Source organism: Musca vetustissima, unplaced genomic scaffold (assembly GCF_032173495.1).
Source record: "Musca vetustissima isolate MV318-11 ecotype Yass unplaced genomic scaffold, APGP_CSIRO_Mvet_v1 utg8222, whole genome shotgun sequence".
Classification (NCBI taxonomy): Eukaryota; Metazoa; Arthropoda; class Insecta; order Diptera; family Muscidae; genus Musca; species Musca vetustissima.
Window position 1 is genome coordinate 728,119 of NW_026887855.1, and position 22,653 is coordinate 750,771.

General features: G+C 38.1%; 2 protein-coding genes across 4 annotated transcripts; both read right to left on the reverse strand.

Annotated features, from left to right (window-relative positions):
* Positions 1–403: 403 nt before the first annotated feature.
* LOC133335609 (neuropeptide-like 1) lies at positions 404–11,509 on the reverse strand. Of its 3 annotated transcripts, none has more exons than XM_061543917.1 (5): positions 11,409–11,509; positions 4,952–5,065; positions 3,981–4,638; positions 3,426–3,757; positions 404–760 (listed from the first exon to the last, which is right to left on the reverse strand). In XM_061543917.1, exons 1-5 carry the CDS (start codon positions 11,499–11,501, stop codon positions 443–445), a joined length of 1,515 nt encoding a protein of 504 aa, XP_061399901.1. In that variant the 5' UTR covers positions 11,502–11,509; the 3' UTR covers positions 404–442. The 3 variants fall into 3 exon arrangements, with proteins under 3 accessions (XP_061399901.1, XP_061399903.1, XP_061399902.1); XM_061543918.1 differs by having other exon boundaries at positions 627–760; positions 3,420–3,757; XM_061543919.1 differs by lacking the exon at positions 3,426–3,757 and having other exon boundaries at positions 562–760.
* Positions 11,510–19,908: 8,399 nt separating this feature from the next.
* LOC133335647 (protein unzipped) lies at positions 19,909–21,470 on the reverse strand. The gene is made up of 3 exons (XM_061543956.1): positions 20,808–21,470; positions 20,390–20,739; positions 19,909–20,328 (listed from the first exon to the last, which is right to left on the reverse strand). Exons 1-3 carry the CDS (start codon positions 21,463–21,465, stop codon positions 19,909–19,911), a joined length of 1,428 nt encoding a protein of 475 aa, XP_061399940.1. The 5' UTR covers positions 21,466–21,470.
* Positions 21,471–22,653: the final 1,183 nt, after the last annotated feature.

Genomic DNA, 22,653 nt, shown 5'->3' on the forward strand with positions numbered 1-22,653 from the left:
TTGACCGATCTAGAGAAGAATATAAATTATTTAGTTACTTCACTTTTCAATGGCGAACGATTTTAATGCTTTCATTTGGGGTTGGCTGGTTTTCATTCGTTTCCAAATGGATGTAAACTCACGTCCTACTCTAACTTCTGCCAAAGTCCTGTGGAAGGGAAACAATTTGCAGATTTTCCTTTCTACTCTATAAATATATATGCATGTGTCATTGTGTATAACTATATTGTATAAGTGATATTATTGTCCAGATATGTTGTAATTAATTAGTTAGTATTTAATTAGGATATGATTAAATATGGATATTATTGTCCTTAATTACTTCTGTTGCAATTGGATTACGACTTGTTTTGCAACGTTATAGTTTTGTTTGCGTAATTATTTTAATTAAACTTAGTTTTTTTTTTTGATTTTTTGTATATCTTTAATTTTGTTCGAGTTCCTAGTATCGTGTTAGGTTGTTGAGATCATTGCGTCGAAAGCTGCGGCGATTCATGGCCGTTATACGTGGTGGCGTACCCCAGGAATGGAAGGGCGCAGACACAGCTGCCTGGCGTCGCAGGTTACGAGGATAGTAAGCGGATGGTAGGTCATTGGTGGAGATGCTTCTGTGGTGTTCCATCGATTGCATGTACAAGGGCCAGCGACCACGCATTCCGGCAGCACCCCAGTTTACCATGGGTCGATAGGGGAAGAAGCAGCGTTTACAAACGGCTGCGATGGGTTGACGCAGTCGCTCTGGTGGGGGGTAATACTCGACCTTAGACATGTCATACCCAACGCAGAGATGGCAACAGCGAACAGGCAATAAATACAATGGGGAGAATGTTAATTAATTGGCATTGTTTAGTTGTTCAACATGCAAATAACACAAAAACTTAATAAATAAATATATACAGCACAGTTTAAATGAATATTTACACATCAACGGACTAATTATATCTCGTATACATACATACACAGTCATTCCATACACAATACAGTCCCGTTTCCGGTCGTTTCCTAACGCGTACTGCCCAACGCAGAGTTCATTTGCCACAGTTTCTGCAAATATTAACTGCTATCAGCTGCACAATCAAATTGCAGAAGCCAAATTGCAGAAGCCATAGCCAGGATAGGAAAACACTCAACACAGTGTGACAACTAATTACCCTTTCCGGGCATAACATTGATTTTACGTTCAGTGATATAACAACTCAATAAAAGAGGCTGAACAACTATCTTCATAAATAAGGGCTATATTGGTTCCAAACAATCGTAGGAATCTATGGGAACCATTACCAGTGTTCCACTTGGCAACAATTTACTTTTTTAATTTGGAAATGGATTTGAACTAGGAAAACATTTCCGGTCACAAAATTTGCTGGGAAAATTGCGACATCTTCTGTACATCTTACCAGGCAAATGTAGTCGAGAAAAACATCCACCTTCATTGATGCAATCATCCTTAAGTTCGCAACCTTCGGAAAATAAAAAAAACACATTCTTTAACTATCCCCCGGGGTGAACTATTTATGACCCACACATTCATCCAGTCATACAGACACTTCTCACTTCAAAGAAATGTTTACCCACTTTCCAAGTAAATTTTAAACGGCAAAAACAACAAATGAAAATACGTATAACAGCAGCGAAAGACAAGGCAACCCTTGCGCCTCAGGCAATGGCAAATGTTTGCAACAAAAATGAATTGAATTTTTCCAAGTTTAGACAAGTTGATTCTGACGCCTAATGCCTAATGGGTATTTTCGTTTTCCACTTCAATGCTGGATGCCGCCAAGAAAGCACTGAAAGTACAATTTGTAGGTATTTATGTGGTATGCCGGCTGGCAGGCAGGTAGGATCGGCTTCGTCATGTATACTTTCCAGCAACATGAGCACAGAGATTTGACAAATCGGTATGACGGTAAACAGCTGAGACAAGGCATGAAGCCACGACAACAACAAGCATTCCCAGTGGGAAGTTTGGAAAGGGCCAAGCGGAAATTTAATAAAATGACAATAGTACGTCTTTAGGCCCGTGGATACCAACGTTAAAATCGAACAAAGGGAAGAATACGTATGAAACGAGAAATAATCATAAACAAAAAAGTAAAATGCAGACATATGCCACTGAACGAGGTTCCACACCAAAGAAACCGGAAAACAGTGACTCTTTCATAAATCCGGGCTGTAGTCATTGTACGTGGGTGTTTTTGTTACTGTGTAATCTGTGAAAGCCATTCATACAAGCATGCATGGCAAACAACATCCACATACACACACTTCAATGTGCTCCTGGTAAATATATACAGCTCTCTCAATCATTTAACGTGGCCCATCGTTGTTAAATTTATGCGACATAACGGTTCACATTGTTGGCATTGTTCGCCAGTTTTATCACCCATATCCTATTTAAAATGCGACCCTGTTCATCCTACGCACCATGCAAACAAACACATGAATTTTTATTTTACCGACTTTCAGTTTCAGCAGCAATCTACATCCCTTTAACACGCATTACATCAAGCATTCGTCGGTAAAAAGTTACAGAATTCCACTACTGGCTGGAACAAGTTCTCTTTGGGAATCACTACAAAACGACGCCCAATAATCCTGTTTGAGCAGCAACACCCTTTTAATCTACATCAATTTAACATGCATTACCACAACCATTCGGCTGTATACTTGATACTCGTCATCTTTGGCAGATCCATGTGAGTGGAAGCGATTTTCCCTGCCTACGGACAGATTTACACTCCGAGATGCAGTGACGCGAGGAACGATGCGGAAACCTTAGAGAGTCAAGTGTTAGTGTTGTCATGCTTGTTGTCTAGTACCTAAAAAGAAGCTATGCTTAAGGCAATTTCATGCGTCTACAGTCGCATAATGTGATAGAGTCGAAGTCCAAAAAAATGTATAAGTTACTCAGATACCCAACGCGATTACAGATACTCAATGCGGTTACATACAAAACGTGCTCAATAACAAGGTTGGTGGCCAGTTTTGGCTAACCGTAGATGCCATAGGTCTAGGGGGGATATGGTGGATTGCCGTCATCGCAGTCCAATGCTCCTGGAACTGTACGCGGAACTGTACAGTACGCGGATATCATTCGAATATTTCGTGTTCCCGATAAATGTTCTATAATTTTCTTGTTATAATTGCAAACTTGAATTTTTTGTGTCCCGGTAGCTGGTGCCAAAGGTATTATATTACAAACCCCCTTTAAAATAGGGGGTTTCGTTCGAACCGACTCTATCACAATGCAGGCACTTTACATTTTATAATTGGTCAACTACCAAAAAAGCTTTCAAAAGTGTTAAGTGTGTGTGCGTGTGTTTTCTATGATTATAGGAACAATTCGATAGCAAGTAGAAGAGCATGTAGAAGAAGTAGAGGAAGGAGAAAAAGATAGCACACAAATCATCGCCATTTACTCATACAAATTGCCTGGCACGTCCAGAACGACTAAAACGGCCTCCACCTACAGCACCACCACTTCCGGAGCCCATGGGGCTGCGCAATGCTCTATACGAGGGCAGGAATCCGGAACGATAGACCGCCCCAATGTGTCGTTTGGCGGGGGTTCCATAGACACCGCTGTCCACGGTGTCGGCGGCGGATAGTGATATGGGCTCGTCAGCGGATTCTGTATTCGGGTCGGTATTTACAGCGGTCTCGGCTTCGACTTGATTTGCAGACGCCTCATTCGAGTCCAAACTTTGCAGGAAATTAGCATTTTCGATGCCGAATAATTCCGGGTCCTTGGAAGTGTCTTTGAAGTTTGATTATATAATTACACAATATACAACAATAGTTGGCGTATGATTATTATACAAAAAGAAATCGAAGGCGCTTATACGCAATTATATAAGTGCGATAATGCGTCTATATGTTTTACATGTATATGTACATAGAGATAGGTTATGTAAATATATTTCGATTATGTATATATATACACGCTGACCTTCACAATTGAAAGAGCTTGGAGTACTTACCGAGAAATCTCTTTTGGGCCCTTCCAAAATCACCCCAGTCCATGTCAGCATAGGTACCATAATTCCAATAGTACGCCAAAGGATCGACATAGTCAAAGGTGGCTGGCAAGTATACAGGGGCCTCGTCTTCGCCTCGTTTCTGCTGTACGCCGTGAACGGGCGAGGCCTTCAGCGCACCGATGTTACGTTTCTCAGCAGCATTGTTGTACATACGCTGCGAGTTGTAACGGGCCACCGCAGCCATATTACGTTTAGGCTCATTGCGACCCAAAAGGCCCAAGCGTGCCATGGTAGCCAGATTTCGTTTGCCATTGGGCAATTGGAAGTCTCGGGCCAAGGTGCCTATATTACGCTTTCCAAAACCTAACATTTGGCCAGAACGGGCAAGAGAGCCAATATAACGTTTATCCTCCGAACGTTGGTCCTCGTCGGGCACAATTTCCGGATCGGGTGTAGGCAGTTGCCCATTCTTGGCTAAGGTGGCAAGACTACGTTTCGGAGAGCCATTCAAATTCAGTAATCCCTGGGCAGCCAATGCAGCCACTGAGCGTTTGTCCTCTTCCAGATAATCTGAATCATGGTCGAGACTTTGTTCTTCTCCCTCGTCGAGTTGTCTCTCCCTTAAAATGTTGCGCAATTGAGTTCGCAGGGACGATACCTACATTGGACGAACAACAAAAGCAGATCGTCGTTTTTTTATCAAACATTGTCCATTTCCCCGAAGAATTGCAAAAACGAATAAATATAAAATACATTGCCTCCAAATGCGTATGGCCTACGCCAAGTTATCTTGATAACAAATAACAAACTCACATACGCACGTATGTCTGTTTCTTATTTGTTTAATCGTCAATGCCAAAATTTGATTGAGAGACCAATACGTCTTCACCGAGCTGATATTTGACAGTTCAGGCGTTCAGCCGGTATACCATTACTATTATATGAGAACCGATGAATGACGAACTACTTACATGCATTTGGTACTGTTGGGAAGGATTCACCAATTGATTTATTATCGATTCCAGTTCACACGGCGAAACATTAGCCACATCATCGATAGCCTTGACAGCTTTTGGATATTGGGCCTGAAATGAAGCGAAAGGAAAATAAAGAAAATGCTAACCCGTACAAATAGCACAAAATTAAAATCAAGGCCTGGATAAATATTTCGCAAAAGTGAGAAATTAGTTCACTTACGAACTTTCAAAACAATCACGCATAAAATAAACACAAACCGTGCGTTGATTTTACCGAAGATAGTATTCCAGCTGACGTTGAATGCACTTCATGGAACTGGCTTCGTAGACCAAAAAAACATAATTTCTCATTAAATTATTCCTCTGCAAAATCATCAGATCTATTCTTAAATCCATAGGCCGCGGAATCGCGTCAATGTGAAAAAAATACTGCTGAACAAAAGGAAAATTAGGAACTGGTATTTCATGTGTATGTCCTTGTAGAAAAACATGCCACCGCGAATATGTTTCCGAAAAACGTTTTGTTCAATGCTGTATCGAAGCATTCACTTCGATTTCTTGCAAACATCCTTGTGGAATTCCGAATACATTTTTTGGTTGTACAAAATATAAATGGCTTTGAATAAGAATTCATGCTGAAGTAATCCCTGGGCAAGGGTTGGATGCTTTGAGAGGGAGAATACTATGTGTTTGTCTTTTCTTCGCGTGATATTTATACTGTGCAAACACTAAACAACCATCGAACATGTTTAACGGCCCACGCTGTGCCAACATAAAATAACCTCCTTTTTGATTAACACAACGACTGCAAAAGTAATTCGCCCGAGTGCATAGTTCCATCACTGCCTCCATTAGTCACAAAACATAGGTCATGGCTGTACGTTTGTACAGAACCATATTTAAGAAAATGCATGGGTATGCATAAAATAGAGCTGATTACTGACGCTTTTTTGACGGAAGGCGTTTTAACTCGTCGGCGTCTTTTTATCCCGGGAAAAATGCAAATGAGCCATCATTTATTTCTTCATGGCGTTTACCCGCAAATTAAAACATTATGCCGAGAAACAACAAAAAAATGCTGCGTTTCGTACTTATTTAGCAAATATGTCTAACAGAAAGGCCGAAATGAGGCACAGACCGACCACCGAAAACATCATCCCAGCCATTCGTCAGCAATGTTTTCATTTCAATTTATAAATGTGTACATGTATGTTGTTGCTCTATCATGTGCTGTCCATCAGTGGCTGCCATGATGCTTGGGCTAAAATAAATGGCTATATTGTCTTTTAACAATTCGACTTTTGCTGAGGCTTCCAAAACGAGCCCTGGGTGCGGATGTGTAGTCCTTTGTTTGACAACTTGCTTACTCATCCGACCCTCTGCTCTGCTAGACTTGAGGGCGATAATATTTTCAGCAGCAAATTTAATATTCCAGTCGAACACACATTCAATTTCTTCTGAGCCATGCTACGTGGGCGAACCTTTTGTAATACACTTTTCGTAGCTGCCGCTCCCCCCACCATCGTCGCTTTATGTTCACTTTTGTAAAATGTGATATCCTTGTCGTCGTCGTCGTCTGTACATATTTAGCAACAGAAATGTTTTACCCAGGACCATGAAGAAAACTTAATACATTTCAAAGGCAAGTACTCCTTTTTGGATGCACAAAAAGCGACTGGTGTGTAAACTGGAATTGTGCCAATTAAATTAAGGAGCATTATGGAGTAAAATCCAACGATTCGGAAGGCTGGAAATTTTGGTGGAAGTTTGGATCAGACGGTTGTTAAGAGAAGAATGACAGTTGAATCCTGTAGAAATAAGTCAAAACCAGCATGTCCTTAAATACATTGAGACATTGATATACCGTGTTGATATGAACACTAACTTGTGTAGAACTTTCGATGCACAAATTTAAATACATATTTCGTTTTATCACCGCAATAGTTCTTAATGCGTCAGAACATTTGAATAAGAATCCAATAGGATTTTTGTCAGTATGAATGAAATAATGAATACAGCATCACTGTTCCCATCTTCAGGTCATTTTAAGGAATTACCGTTTGTATTATTCTAGAAGCAACCACAATTCGGATTTTTCAAATAAAAAAACGCAATAAATACCTCCTCCTTCTGCGGCACTGTACTCGAGACGCTGGAATTTGAATTATGTACTTATTTGAGTTTCCCTAATGTATCATTGGGTTCATGAGGCACTCTGAGTGTGTCTGGGGATGAACCTTTCCTTTTGCAGACGTTGTCAAATACACCTGTTGCAAACAAACAAAGAACGAGTCCATAAGGACAGGCTACAACTCAATAATTTGACGATTAAGCCACTTCAAAGTTTATGAATGGAACACTCCGCCCCTAATCGATATCATCAACGTCAGCTCCAGCCAGACACCATCCACATCATGAAGAAAAGTTTTCAAACAGTTTGAACATTCGGCACACACTTATTTTTCATGGCCTTTTTCAACTTGGCGAAGAAGGACCCAATTACACACTGTAGGACCCAATTCAAGCTGTAAAGCCTTTGTCGTGAACCGAATGCGTATATGGTACCCGTACTTCTATTTGTTCACATTCCGTTTCTAAGGTACACAAAATACAAACACATTTTGTGTGTATTTCTGTCGAACTAAGCTATGAGCACTTCACAAATTGATCCTAAGGGTATTATTAAGACTTAGGAAACTAAAACAGCATACTTTAATGCTAACGCAACAGAAGCATGGATTTAAGGCGTAAGGAATCATATCCCTTCGGGGTAGAAATATTTGTTTGTTTCCAATATCAACAACGACGTCCGCACCAAAGCACACCACTACACAAACATCGCCACAAAATAAATAGCCCTCCATTCGGAGTAAACATGATTATCACTTCATTAGCTTGACTTCAGGCAGCAAAAGGCGTAGCGATAACGACATAGGATTAGGGTACTTCTTTAGACATTCTGTACCAAATATTTTATAAAACTATACTAATAGGTATTGGCATTGTTGGCAACGGTATTATGAGCAGCGCTGATGACTCCATGTGAAATGATCTCTTCTTGCTAGGAACTACAAAGAGTCTAAATTCGGTAACAGTCGTCGTAGAGGAATAAAAATTCGTTGCGCCACATTTCAGCACCATTTCTTTCGTAAAAACCTTTCAAAGAAAATGTGTGTCTAATCGATCCAACCTTTCTCAATTGATGAATTAGGACAGCCACTTCATTTTATTCAATGGGTGGGTTTAACATTAAACAAAATGGAGTGGCTTTAACGAATAGACACAACTTCTATCCACTATCTATTCAAGTTATATTCAATTTGATTTGGATTTCTTGGGGAATGCACGCAGTCCAAAGTGTCCTCAATTGAGACAACTTCGAAAACAAGAGCACGTTTGTTACGTCGAAAGAACTTAAAAATGTACCTTATGTTTAAAGAGTCGTTCCTTAATGTCCTACTAGTATTGGCGTTGCCGACTTGTAACACACATTGTGACAGCAATAATTCAATTCTTCTATTCAGAATTTAATTTGGCTGCAGGACGACTAACTGCAACCAAATGTCTGTCAACATAAAAACAATCTTATAAGAGACAATATTAATGTCGATATTGTGGAAACCAATATCGAAATAGACGCTATCCAAGTCAGAATGAAAAATACACGATTTTCAACCACGATGTATGAGAGCTCTCCCTATTGTCCGTGCTGCAACAGGCTCTGCTCGCATTTCCTATTTTTCTACACTGATTTTGCAGAATTTTTGCTGGCTTCTGTATATCAAAACCACTTCATTGTTTTGCCGCATTTGGCACATAACCGCCCTCGGTCTATCCATACGAACACACACATGTACATATTACTTAAGTGTGCACACATACACAGACACATACTAGAGTTTGCCGTGTATGAGCTGCGGAACCCACAAAGATTAATACAACTTGACATTCCATTTAAATATTATCTCTTCCACCTCTACGTCTTTTACATCTCAAGGAATGAATCTGCTGCTGGAGCAACTTTGGAATAACAGAACGGCCATGGTTGGCCGCCTCTATTTGGTCTAAATCGTTTCGTTGAACAACGAAACAATAACTCGAAGCTAAGGAAAGCAATGTTCAAATCAATCTTCACGCACGAATACACAGCCGCACACTTGTTGTAGTTTGTGTATGTATTCACCCACAAACACAACGACGAACGAACACATTTCGACTTGAACATAAATGTGAGTGGTGCAGAACGGTAGTATGGGTACATACTATTGTAATTACACATCTACATGCGTACATATATACAAATATATACGTGTATAAGCGTATATCCTATACAAACAAATAACAAAAACAATAAAAAACACTGTTGCCTTTTTTGAGTAAACATTTACAAACACACAAACTCGCATCCTTCACGATGTGTACACCCTTAGTTAGGGCCCAGTCTCCTTTTTTTGGCTGGAAGTGAGAAGGGCCTAACAAAGATAAATTATTTCAAATACCATGCTGCCACTCACACACAAACGGACAACTGGCTGTGTTTGCGGACGTTTGTATCCTAGTATACAACAGCAGCATTTCGGGAAAAAGCAAAAAGTCAAATTCCTTCTAAAAATAAAAAAATAATCGATGGCGCATGGAGCCGTGTGGTAAGGCAGTCACCATTTGCTTGACTTGGATATTATTGTCTGAGCTGGGTGGGCTATCAGCAGCGGCTGTAGCAACAAGCTAAAAAACAACCAAATTTATTTTCATTAATATATACTTTGCGAATGTGTTGCTCCTTCCATTGTTCTCCACTTGCTATTGTTTTCTTTTGAGGGCTCTACCAAAACTAAAAAAAACATCAAACAATCATTTATCGAAATCGTTATGGCCGTTCTGGCCGTTTGCAGGCTGCTAATACCTTACGTAAATGGCGTAAAGTATATACGGTAAACGCAACGTTGGTGTTCAATCGGAAATCGGGTAGAGCGTCCTCGAAACCTCGCCAGAACCAGAACATTTCTCTTCAACGTGAAAATGAATACCGATTATTATTATCGTTGGCCCTGTATTCAACTGGGTATTGTCGATGTAATTTCGTTCCTATTCAATAGGTCGTCGATGTTATACCATAGAGGAGTTTATTTGACGTTCCAGTAAATTATATAGCGACGGCAATTGAAATTACAAGATCTTTATATTTAGTTCTTTGGTCTAAACCCTAAACTTGAAATTGCGTTGCCCTTGCCCACTACATGCCTAACGCAGTGGTATCGTTTTCCCAAAATGTTTCCAGGTCGAACGACTGGGTTTTATAAATATTCATGAAAAGCGTCAAAGCGGCCAATCACATCATTGCCTTTGTTCACGGGTACCTTTTCAAACGAACTATGCCCACACCTCGTGTTCCCTCTGTTTTCCTTCTCACGCCGATATACAGACGAACGCCAGTTATTTATGCTATGCACATTAATGACGACAATGTCGATGGTGCGACAGTCTGCCAATATCGAAAGTGAACAAAACAACCAGAACAATAGCAATTCATGCCAAATCAAATATGCAGCTACCAATAAGCAGACAATGCTCCGAATAAGTTACTCAGCCATCATTGTAGGCGTCAGAAAATGTCACTTGTATTCTGAATCATAACTGTTTTTCCGTTAAATAATCTCAGCTGTGTATTGAAACTTTATTGTGAGTACCTCAACTGGGGAAGAAGCAGCAATGCCATGTGAAAACCAATTTAAAAAAGATACCTAAAGACAGGAATTTTAATTATTCTCCTCGTTTCAGTGAAATGATGAACGAATCGTCGCTAAAGGTCTGTCAGAACGCATTCGTGTCATGGATGCTTGTGTACATCAAGCAATTCCCTGTCAATGCCGACATACCAGTACCCTGCTCGGTCAATTCCTGTTGCATATTCATTGTGTTTATCGTTTATTTATCCATTTTAAGAGCAAATATCACCAGAAATTTTGAATGCGAAATAGTTATGTTATGTAAACATTTTGCATTGCTTACTATCCGTATTTGTGTGGACCGGTGTCATTTCAAACAAAGAAATTCCTTCTCCTGTATGGTCTCGAGTAGATCGGCTTCCGTTGCATTTCGACTATTTGCAACAATAATTAATTAACTTGGATTTCGGTGATACTGCCGTTGGCTACTTATACATAGATACCCGTACGTTTATTTCATATTCACCCTTGGATAAATTTCTGGTTTTGTTGCGATACTTGAGTATTCAACATCTGACCTTAGCTGTTTGGGTGTGGGGCAGATACACGCCCACAATTCTTGCGCAACAATATAATATTTACTGAAAGCAGATTTGCCATTCGGAAATCAATATACCCCAAAAGTAATTGTCGTGTGATACCATCTTGGAATCGCTCGATTCGTTAAGTGGGCTACTATGTACATGGGGTACTAACAAATGTTCATTTGCATTGGTGATACTTACCACGTTCAAAAGCAAACCAAGAAACAGCCATAATTTGATAATGTCCAACGGGTGCTGTCGGAATAGTTTCCTTTGTTCCTTTAGCTGCTGCATTGCAGGCCTTAATTACTGCCTAATTGATGGTGGTACTGCAGGTGCTGTTCTTTTCCTACGAAAAGAAGGCTCGGTATCCGTCTCCTTGTCCGGCTGCAAATCAGATGCGTTTGTCCTTCGGTTCGGAAACTAAACAGTCACTTTGCACAATGAGCAGCGTTTTATCACTGAATAAAATAGAAACATTTGCATTAGCGCCATTCAAATCAAAGCCAAAAAGTGGATAACAGGGCACAATCATGAACTTCTTGGAGCATGAATGCCAACAGGCAAAGATGCTGGCGTAACCAACAACTACAGCCACTATTGCTACCTCAAGATTAACAATCTAACTAACACACATTATGTACACGCACACACACAGACACACACACACCCAGCACCATAACTCACAATTTTGTTTGCTTCTGAAGTGCAAATGTTAACACCAGAGTGTTGAAATTGTGGAATTTCAACAAGTCGTCGATTCTCCTTTCTCCACTGCTATGGCAGCAAAGTCGTTGTTACTACTAAATGCTCGTTGCAGGACAGCGGTGCTTTTATAGTCGCAACTCTCTTTCGCATGCTGCGACATGATAGTTGACTAGAAGAGGAAGAAGTTGATGATGCCAGCTGCTGGCTGCTGTGTCATCGTTATGTGAGCAGCTTTGTCTCTCTTGGGAGCGTTCCTCGGAGCTTTTTCGGTTTCATTTGCTCGATTCGGGATTTTGTTTACAAACGGATAACAACGGAATATCCTGCAAAAAGTGATTTGTGAACTGTTGCTGGAATACCGACACATTGACACCGCCTTCGCTTCGATTTCTCAATATACTTGTATGAGTGTGTTTGTGTGTGTGTCATAATGACGTCACACGCGACACGATTCAGACGACAAAGTGTAACGGATATCCTTAATGATGTGCCACTGAAATAAAAGAAGCATAAAGTTGAAAGCGAGTGCACACCGAATCCATTAGTCCATTCATGTGATGATGTATGTGTGAACGCCCGGATTCGATTACCCCCTATACACCCATAAGAACTCAAACTATTGAATTTAGTCGGAAATATTAAACTTCATTGTTTCGTTCGAATTCAAATGAGATAATATCGAAATAGAATAAAAATATTTTTTCTGCCCCAGAACCGGCTAGAAACTTCGAAATTGTTTTCGATTTTCCCTTTATACATTTGAAGCGCTTTGGGCGAAGAAACATACAAATTATTGAATACAATGCGTGCTATCGGGCACAGCAATATAATATGTTATTTCTATGTCTATAATAAATAGTCTGAGTTTCGTTATTCGTTATTCAAGATCCGACTAAGTAAAATGGAAGCGAATGGTCTTATCTGTAGGTCGCCGTCATTGTCGTATACATGGACCGTATTTTATGAACCATCTCAATTATAAAACAGTTATGTGCCTCATTAAAGCTAATCACAAAGAGAATTCAATAATTGCCACTCATTCTCAAATGTCGGACGGAAATTCTATCTGCTTCTCTTTGTAATCCCCCTAAGAGCAATATAAAGATGTGACATGCGCTATAGCCACAGCTGCACAAGCAATTCTAAATTGGATACTTTCACTACCGCTGGCTACTACTTCATTTTATCATACAAACGCCAGTTGTAAAGCATTGCTGCGCTCACAAGCATTCGTGACATTTGCCAAGTGCTTAACGTACCAACCATTCATATTTGCTGTGCAGGCAGCATCGCCACTGCCTTGAAGAACTTCCCACAAAAACCTAACCTTACTGAGCTTCTGCTTGAAGCTTGCGGGGTGACTGGCAAACACAGGCATTAAGGTCCTCCTCGGATGAATGAAAAAGTGTTGCAAACGTAATGAAATTATATTGATCGTACTGGAATTGACGAAATATGCCTGAATGAGATTTCTGTAACATGGGGGGTTTCTGTAACTAATTAAAGACATAATGTTAACGACAATTGTCGATAATTGCAAGTTTTCTTTTGGTAACCAACGGCATTTGTCTCGACCGACTAACGACCGCTTTTTCAATTGTCAACAAAGTGTAGAAATGTTGACATGTTTTTGCAGTGCCATTGGAACTTTTAATTTTTTCGTTGTAAGACCACAGGACGAATTCAGTGATCGTTTTCTTTCGTTAAACATTTTTTTTTTTTTTTTTGGAGTTCCAACAATCCTTTCAAACTACATAAGTAATGTGTAGTTTGAACGTGCCCAGTAAAGCGGATTTGTTAACTTTTGGCTTCGATTTGTCTAAATTTCATATGGGTTAATAATAATAAGTTTTTGCTTTCATGTCTCTTTATGCTTTAATAAGATTTGATCTCATTCTTTAAATTTTCAGACATCTATTTGTTTGTTTTTAATAAATAAATGCATTTCTGATAGGTATGACTAATAAATATATATATATGTAGTAAGTGGTGGTATACCCATTCGTTATACCCTTCACCACACTGTGGTACAGTGTATTATGTCTTTGTGCATATGTTTGTAACAGGCAAAAGGAATCGAGATGGACCCATGGCCCCTTTTGAGAATAAGCATAGAATCACTTTCTGAGTCGATTTACACATGTCCGTCCATGTCCCATTTATGATCCGATTTGAATGAAATTAGGCATAGGTCACTTATTTGGCAGGTCCCAGGTCCCATTTATGATCCGATTTGAATGAAATTAGGCATAGGTCACTTATTTGCCAGGTCCCAGGTCCCATTTATGATCCGATTTGAATGAAATTAGGCGTAGGTCACTTATTTGGCCCAAGGACGAACCCTATTGAAATTGGGAAAAATCGGTTCAGATTTATATTTAGCTCCCCTATTTATTTTCGTCCGATTTTATGTAAATTGTGCACCAAAGCCCCTATATATCTGTCGATTTGCACGAAATTTTGCACAGCTTAATGAATTAGGTCTAGAATTATGTGTGTTAAGTTTCCTGAAATCGGTTCAGATTTAGATAGATGGCTTTTAGATTGCCAAATTTTTATTTTTTATATTTCCTAGTATCAATTTGAAAAAAAAATGCAAACAATTTAAGAGATATTTGAGAAAATATTTGAAGTTCCGTTAAAAGTGATTCCAAAAAATGTGCTGGTAATGTGGTATACCATATGATGTTAATGTGGTATAGTATAATTTTCACTTCCAATTGATATTTTATATAATTTATTGTTTTTAATGAATGTGAATTAGCTCGAGATTTATGTCTGTTAAGATTTTTAACGGATACGTTGAGTGGAACTGTAATTTTAATTATATAATAATTTCTACACATGGCAAAATTTAATTTTTGTATGGATAAGTTGTTAAAACTCATAGCCTTTGTTTTTCATCCTTGTGATTCATGGTAGGCTCTCGTAGAGGACAAATGTTTCAAATAGTAATGAGATTTTGTCTTGTGCTGGCTTTTTTTAATACAGACTCAACCACATTACCTGCACTTGTGTTCACTGAATAAACGTATAGTCTTTTTTCCTAAATTGGTAAATATGTGGTGCAATCGCGCATATTATTTGATTTTTAGTACAAACTAATTATTTTAATGCTTTAATAATAAAGTTTAAAATACATCTGTAAAACAAAAAAAATGTTTTTAAACTTCAACCGATAAAAGTCAATTTCATGAAAAATTTAATTTTGCTACTGATTCTCAACGTGATTTGAATAAATTAAGCAGATCATTGATATCTTATTTATTTAACAGCAAACTATGGAACATGTTTCAGTTATTCTAAAATTTTCAGTTTACAAAAACAAAGTGACTATACCACATTACCAACCAATACCACATTTGCATCACTTCCTCTATATATATATATATATATATATAGATCAAAATTTATTAAAACATAAAATGACACAAAAACAATAATTAATATGGTGAAAAATACAGCTAATTTCCTAGTCTTATTAGCCCATTTGAAATTGTTGGGAAATCGAAGCCAAAAGTTAAAAACTCCGTTTTTTCTGGAGTTTACTGGTGCCCCATCTGTGGTATTTTACGGAAATTTATAATAACATTTTTTGTAGGAAATATATATGAAAGAAAATACATTAGTTATGTTTGATTGTTGAAATGCAAAAAAAAATGTTTAACGAAAGAAAACTATCACTGAATTCTTCCTGCGCCCTTACAACCAAAAACTTAAAAGCGAAAACATAGTCGCTCATGTAAATTTTGTCGACAACTGAAAAAGATAGCCAAAGTGGTTTACGCAGATAAAGAACAAGATTGGCATATAAACAAATTTGGTTGCGGGTCGGGAAAATGTTAAACCTAGATTTTAAGAGCGCTGTTCAAAGTTACCCCACGTTCAAAGGTGCACACTCTCCCCTATATGTCAAATCAAAAAGTATAAAACAAAAAATTGTATGAGGCTTAAAAGCAAAAATTATTCAATGATGCCCCTCGCACCTAATAACAGAAAAGTCGAACAAACCCAGTTAGATTTTGTTGCATATGTGCAACATTGGCCACAAAGGGTTAAATAATTTGGACTCTATACACAAATTAGTATTGTATACATTTTTGCACTCAACTATATTTTGAAAAGCACATAATTTCACCAAAATTTTGAATTTTTTAAATTTTGCTTTTGATATGTGTCAAGATGTATTTAATAAGGTGTATGCATCAGATACAACAACGAATATTTTACAAAAACAACATTGTTGTTATAGAAATTAAATTGTCATGCTGACAATAAGTTTTTGACAAAAATAAACAAAAACAATTATTAATTTATTTTTGTCAAGAACTATTTTTTAGGAATAATTTATGAGTTTGTATTCTTTGTTATTGGCGGTTTTAGGTGAATGAAAAATAAAGTTTAAGACCTGGTCGCGATTAATTTTAAGTTTTCCACATGCCCATGGCTCCTTGTGATGTTGTTTATATTGTGAATTACAATCTATTTTTTCTATGGAGTGGCTTCAAATTTGGCCTTCTTAAAGAAAATAGTATGTTTTCAATTTCAATCCCCGGCCAAAGGGAATTGGGAATTGTGTTAACCGTATAAAATCTTTCTATAGGCGTATTTAACCTCCGACGAGGATTGTGACAAGCACCAAGGGGCCGATTCCAATATGGGCTAACATAATCTCCTCGATTTCATGAGTAGCTGGGATTTATGGACAGATTTCCACACATAACATAAAATATTTAGACCAATCGGCGAACGGGGTTATAACTAATTTAAGCATAGGATCCCTTTCCGTCTGAATGTATTTTCTTTAATTTTTATTTTTTATTATTAAAAAATACTACATTTAAAGACCATTTTTAAAATCGACAATTTACTTTACAAACAATAAGAAAAAAGTTTGAAACCATATGATTGTCACTTACACCTTATTAAATACGCCTTGATATGTGTCCTCCATAATCAGATCTTAACATGTGTAATGCAAATATACGCTTCAAAACATTTTGTTGCCTGTGGGCAACATTGTGCCATAAAGGGTTAAAACACATCAAGTGCTGTATTGTACATGTCCAGATTTACAGCCTCGTAGCGAAAGAATGTATTCGTGCTACATACAGATACAGGCTGTTAGACAATTTCAAAATTACCATCGAATGTAACGAATGAAATGAATACAACACTGTACAGTAACACAAACGGCGAACAGCGTAAGTTGCTGCTATACGTCGACCGTTAATGATTCAAGCGCAGCAAGCCGTAATATGCATGACTTGGTGGTTGAACTGTCGATTGGTAGAGTCACGAGAGTATGTCGACATTTGCGACTTGTGTTTTTCTCTGTGGTTTGCTCATTCCTCAATCGACAATGCAGTGCATGGAACCCAGATCCAGTCGCGTATCCACTTTTTTATGGATTATAGACGATAATTCGTATGCTATTGCGAGAAACGTACTTAGTGACAGGCTGCTTGGTTTATAGCTCTGTAGATATGTCATGCAACTGCAGAAATGAATGCTCGTTCATTATTTATGAATGTCGGGTTTGTTAATGAAAAAAGCCGGTTTTTCAATCACAATGTAAAATTCAGCCTTGTGATGTCTGTCGTTCCTATTGCTGTACACCTTTCAAGACCAATAGCCCAGAACTCGTTGTTGTCACTTTTCAGAATGGAATTAACATGTTCTGCGTTGTAATAAATACGATCTGCTTGATATTCTGCCTGAGTGACGGCATCGGTGTTCTTTATTTTCATTCGACCATTATATTCTGTTATTGTCATATAGAAATATATAAGTATGCATGTAAACCAGTGGTGTGAATGAGAATTTACAGGGCCGGCAAAAATAATAGAAACAAGCTTAACATGGTTGTTTGAACGCATAATTAGCACACCACTTTGATGGTATACTTTGAAGTACATACTACTAACGTATGCAAATATAAATTTTGAAAAAAAAAAATGAAAAAAATGCAACACCAACCAACCATCGTATCTATTTAAAATTTGTTTTTTAATTGCGTTTCATCTTAGTTTTATGATTTTTCGATACACAATAAAGACATATGTATTAATCTATCATGATGTGCATTTTTTACTTCAAAAATAATGTTATTTTATATAGAAAAACATGAATACACTATGAACATGTAAATGTAAAGAATTCACCTCAGAAAAAGTTTAAAGTGTGTGTCAACGTGTGTTCGATCGTTAAAGCGAATGACAGAACATGACCGTATGTTTTGTTTCTATTATGGTATTTTATCAATAAAATCGCCGTAGAAAGTAATTCTGGTACAGAAACACGAAATGGAAGTAGGCAAAAGACGTACTTAAATGTACCTTCTAACCCTTACCATTCCGACAAAAAAGTCGTTTAAACTATCATATTAAGTTTGTTTCTACTATTTTTGCTGGGACTGTATTTCCCAAACAAAGGCTACAATACAATAGAGGTTGTACAGTAATATACCTATGTAAAAAGCAGCGCCTGCTTCAATAATTGTTAAGCAAGAGCACATGGTGCACCAGCGACACCAACTAATTATTGAATGGTGCTGCTTTAGGTGCTGCAAACAACACAATAAGTTACACTCAATTCAATTCGGCATTGTATCAATTTCGAAAGATGTATGATGGTTGTACGAGGCGGATGACTAACGTTGAGTTCATCCAAAAATTAGATTTCAAGGGGATAGGGACGATTTGTAAATATTGCTAATAGGCTGACATCATATAAAATATTCCATGCAATGTACACAATTAAAAATGAGTCTCTCCCGTCTAGTAACAGCAGTAGGTGTCCAAATGCTGCGCTACCGAAGCAAAATAAATAAAATGCCATTGTAAAAAACGCATGTGTTTATTTGTTACATGTAAAGCATCGTTTATGAAATTAAAACTCAAGCTCTAGTTACGTACAGTATTTAATAATTTATGTAAAATTTATTATAGTATAATTTATATTATGTATGTATATATATATATATATATATCATTTTTAGTGTTTTATATTTTACAGTTATGATTTTGATTTTTCTTTTTGCAAAAAATTTCGTAAATCGCTTATAAGCTACAAAAGAATAGTACATATTGTAAAAATATTATTTGGAAATGTTTCGAGTAAAACTAACAAATTGTGGCTATTTCGTATCGCTATTTGGTTCGTGTTTTTTATATTTTGCAATTTCCTTACATTACTGCTGATTCTACGGCCAGTCGGACTACTACTGCACGCCAAGGCATCATTCGGTTCGGACGTAGTTGTGGCATGTATGGAACGGTTTGGTTTCGTTCAAGGCAACATCCCGATTGTATTTCAAATTCTCAATTTATTACTAACTTACTTTTACGTGCATGCCTTAGAGTATAGGTTATGTTTGGACCATATGGAAATAAATTCGAAAGATCAGAAGTTTGGGCAATTGAGTGTTCATCACTTTGAATCACAATAATTCTGCTTTAATAGGGGGTCACCTGTCTCCTTTTTCTTCAAATATATACTCGACATAGAAGGAAATACAAGGGATGCAGTGTGGATATAAATGTGGAAGAATGACTCCCCTTCCTGCTTTCTTCAATCATTGAGACACGGGGGATGTAAAATCGAGAACACAAACTTATAAATGATTGCAGTTACAATTCAATTGAAATTCCTTTCTTTTTCCTACCCATCGTATATGGTTCAGAAGCCAACCCTTGAGGGATAATTGCTTTAGCTGGAAACATTCGTATAAATACAATGGGTCTACAACAGGTACAACAACAATAAAAAATAATACGTAAATGCTATCCTAAATTAAATTAATAGTATATGAGTGTGATTGGACCAAGGGATTTTGTCCTTCGGTATTATCTTGCCGGATTTTCTTTCCAATTGTTTGGCATGCGGTCTGTACAGATCTCATTCAAGGCAAACACATCATCGGTCGGGCTATGAAATCCTATAATTTATATTATAATATTTGAGGGCGAAACTGTGACAAGACATACTTAATCTACATAACCAGATGATGCAACGCTTTTAGGGAGAGGACAAAGCATACAGAGTAGAAGGTCAATGTTTGTACCCCCGATTTTGTAACAGCGGAATTATGTGGCAAACCAATACCTGCCATGGCTGGCTTTAGATTGTGCTCAGCGAGATTGTCAGGTTTGTCCTGTGGTATCTCGTTACTGTGCGGGGAGTCTAACATGGAAGTCTCCAAGCTACCGGCTGCTGAGTTCGTATCAACCAAATCCTTCATTAGAACTACTGGTGGTTCGTGTATTGGGGTTGGGTTGCCTGCTGTTGTGGTTGCATGTGTTGTTGTGGAAGTCGTCGACGTAGTGGTTGTAGTTGGCACAAACGTTCCATTTTCAATCCAATACACCTGACTGAACTCTAACTTGACATCTTTCAAATATGATTTACGCACCTGCAAGACAAACGGAACAAATTGAGAACAAATGAAAGGGTAATTAAACAATAAGACTTACCTCCGATAATATTTTTCTAGATATACTGTCCTCGCTGCCGGCGTAGAAGGCATACAATTTCGCTGAGTAAGGAGCATCCAGAGTCACATAATTTCCCTTCAACGTTACATTGATAGCGGTTCCTGGCCATAATTTTGTTTGCACTGATTTGGTTTCCACGCGTTTTTCGCTGTATTTCAAGCCCCAATTGATTTCCGTGGGATTGGATGGGTCTTTCTCGTAGACCTTAGTTGGCAAACCACGTGCGACGCCCTCATGGGAACCCCAATATTGTATGTAATCGTAACTATACGACAATACCGTCTCTACAAGAATGTACTTGTCAATCTTGTTGGCCAAAATGCCAGAGGCTAGAAAGGAACGAACAAAAAACTGAACAAATGCCTATACTATTTTAAAATATGCAGAGCGTTCTTACCCAATTCCGTGACATTATCTCTGCTGTCCATTCGTATTTGATCTAGACGAATGTCGCGCAGTTCATACCGAAATGGTTCTGTTTCAACCAAAACTTCGCCTTCGTCGTAGTCCTTTTCACGATCCGATTCCATGGCTTTGATTTTACCCAAGCCGGCAGGATCTAAACGACCTAAATTGTAATCAGCCCCTTGGAATGCCTCGCCTTCTTCCATATTCTGATGTTGGGATGACCTGTGTCTAGCAATATAGGAATCCTCGCCAATGCGTATAGCGCCCACAGGTACTCCCAAATTAAACTTGCGCCACTGCTTCCACGAAACTTTACCTAAATGGCCCTTGTTTATGAGGACATCAAAGTGGTCGTACTTTTTATTTTTATAATGGGCAGCCACACACACGTGCGACTGTTGGATCTTCTCTGTATGGCCACTGGTCGTCACTCCTTCGATTGTCACGCGACATACATAGATGGGGTAGTGCTCTTCCTCACTTATGTACTTGCCGCCCTCCACCGCATATTGCAGTTGATTGCTATTCTTAGGATCATACGTCTCCCATACCAAAGTGCTGGACGTTACTAACTGTCCCAATGCAGTGGATGTGTTTTTGTATGTCAGAACAGGATGAACGGCTGCCTCAATTAATTGGATGAACATCAACGTAGTTAACGTTACCGACAAAAATATCGATTTTTGGTCTGATTGGAGACTCGATGGCTTTCGATTCGATGTCATCTGAAAACAAAAAACACGTCATTGCATTAGGTTGCTACTAAAATCAAAAAATCAAATCAAATTCATAGAGACAGTCCACCAATAGATCGATTCTGAATCCTGTGACACACATATGTATATGCGTGCATTCAAATTCAAACAAATTGTATCATTAGGTATGTTCAATATTATGTACCAACACTTCAATAACCATGTTTTTACAACTCGCATGACGACCAATCTGTGTGCCGTCATTTCATAGTATGTACATATATTTTTGTTTACAAAAATAAAAAAAAAAACACACACACACACAATAATCAGCGCTATTAGTCTGAGTATAGCCACTTGGTTTTAACATCACATGGGCAGTTTGTTGGCAACTCTGAAAGTCCAAAGCACGTGCTGTGTGTTCTACTCTGCGAGATGATTTCCAAACCTGTTCAGACACGTAACGTTGTTCGAACACAGATTGGCCAAAACAAAAACGAGTTTGTGGCTTGTATTTTGGAGAGGGGAATTCTTGCCTGTCCAAAACAGCTTTAGGTACTGTTTCTTTATTACCTTCTTCGCTAGTATAGTTTCATTCCAGTACTTGTTCGTAGATATGAACAAAATACTAGACACGATTGCATTATATGTATTAGAGCAAAGTCGACGCCCGACTGTGTCCCACAAAGCAAAGAAAGAGCCGGTTTTAAGATTTCAGTTAAACAGATTCTTCTATGTATTCTATTCGAGCAAGATTACTACTTGAAAATAACTATGTTATCATAAAAACCCAACATATTTTGTATACATTAACAAAAACTACATACACCACTATATGAAATGCTGGCTTTTTGCCCAATTTACAAACTCGAAATGTGCTAATAAAACACAACCACATTCGCTCCGCCACTTATCTCAAAGATTCACATAAACAAATTTCGTTAACCAGAATTTCAAAGCGACGATTAGAAGGGCAAACGCCCATACAAAGCTTTGGAGTACACAACGCAAAAAGCGATGCGGAGTAGAGTTGAATGACTTCAGTCCACCAGGCAGCTCATACAGACAACCAACTCTCAATTAGAAATTGGATCGGCCTCAGGATTAATTACGACCATTCAAGGTAAAGTGCGTGATGTC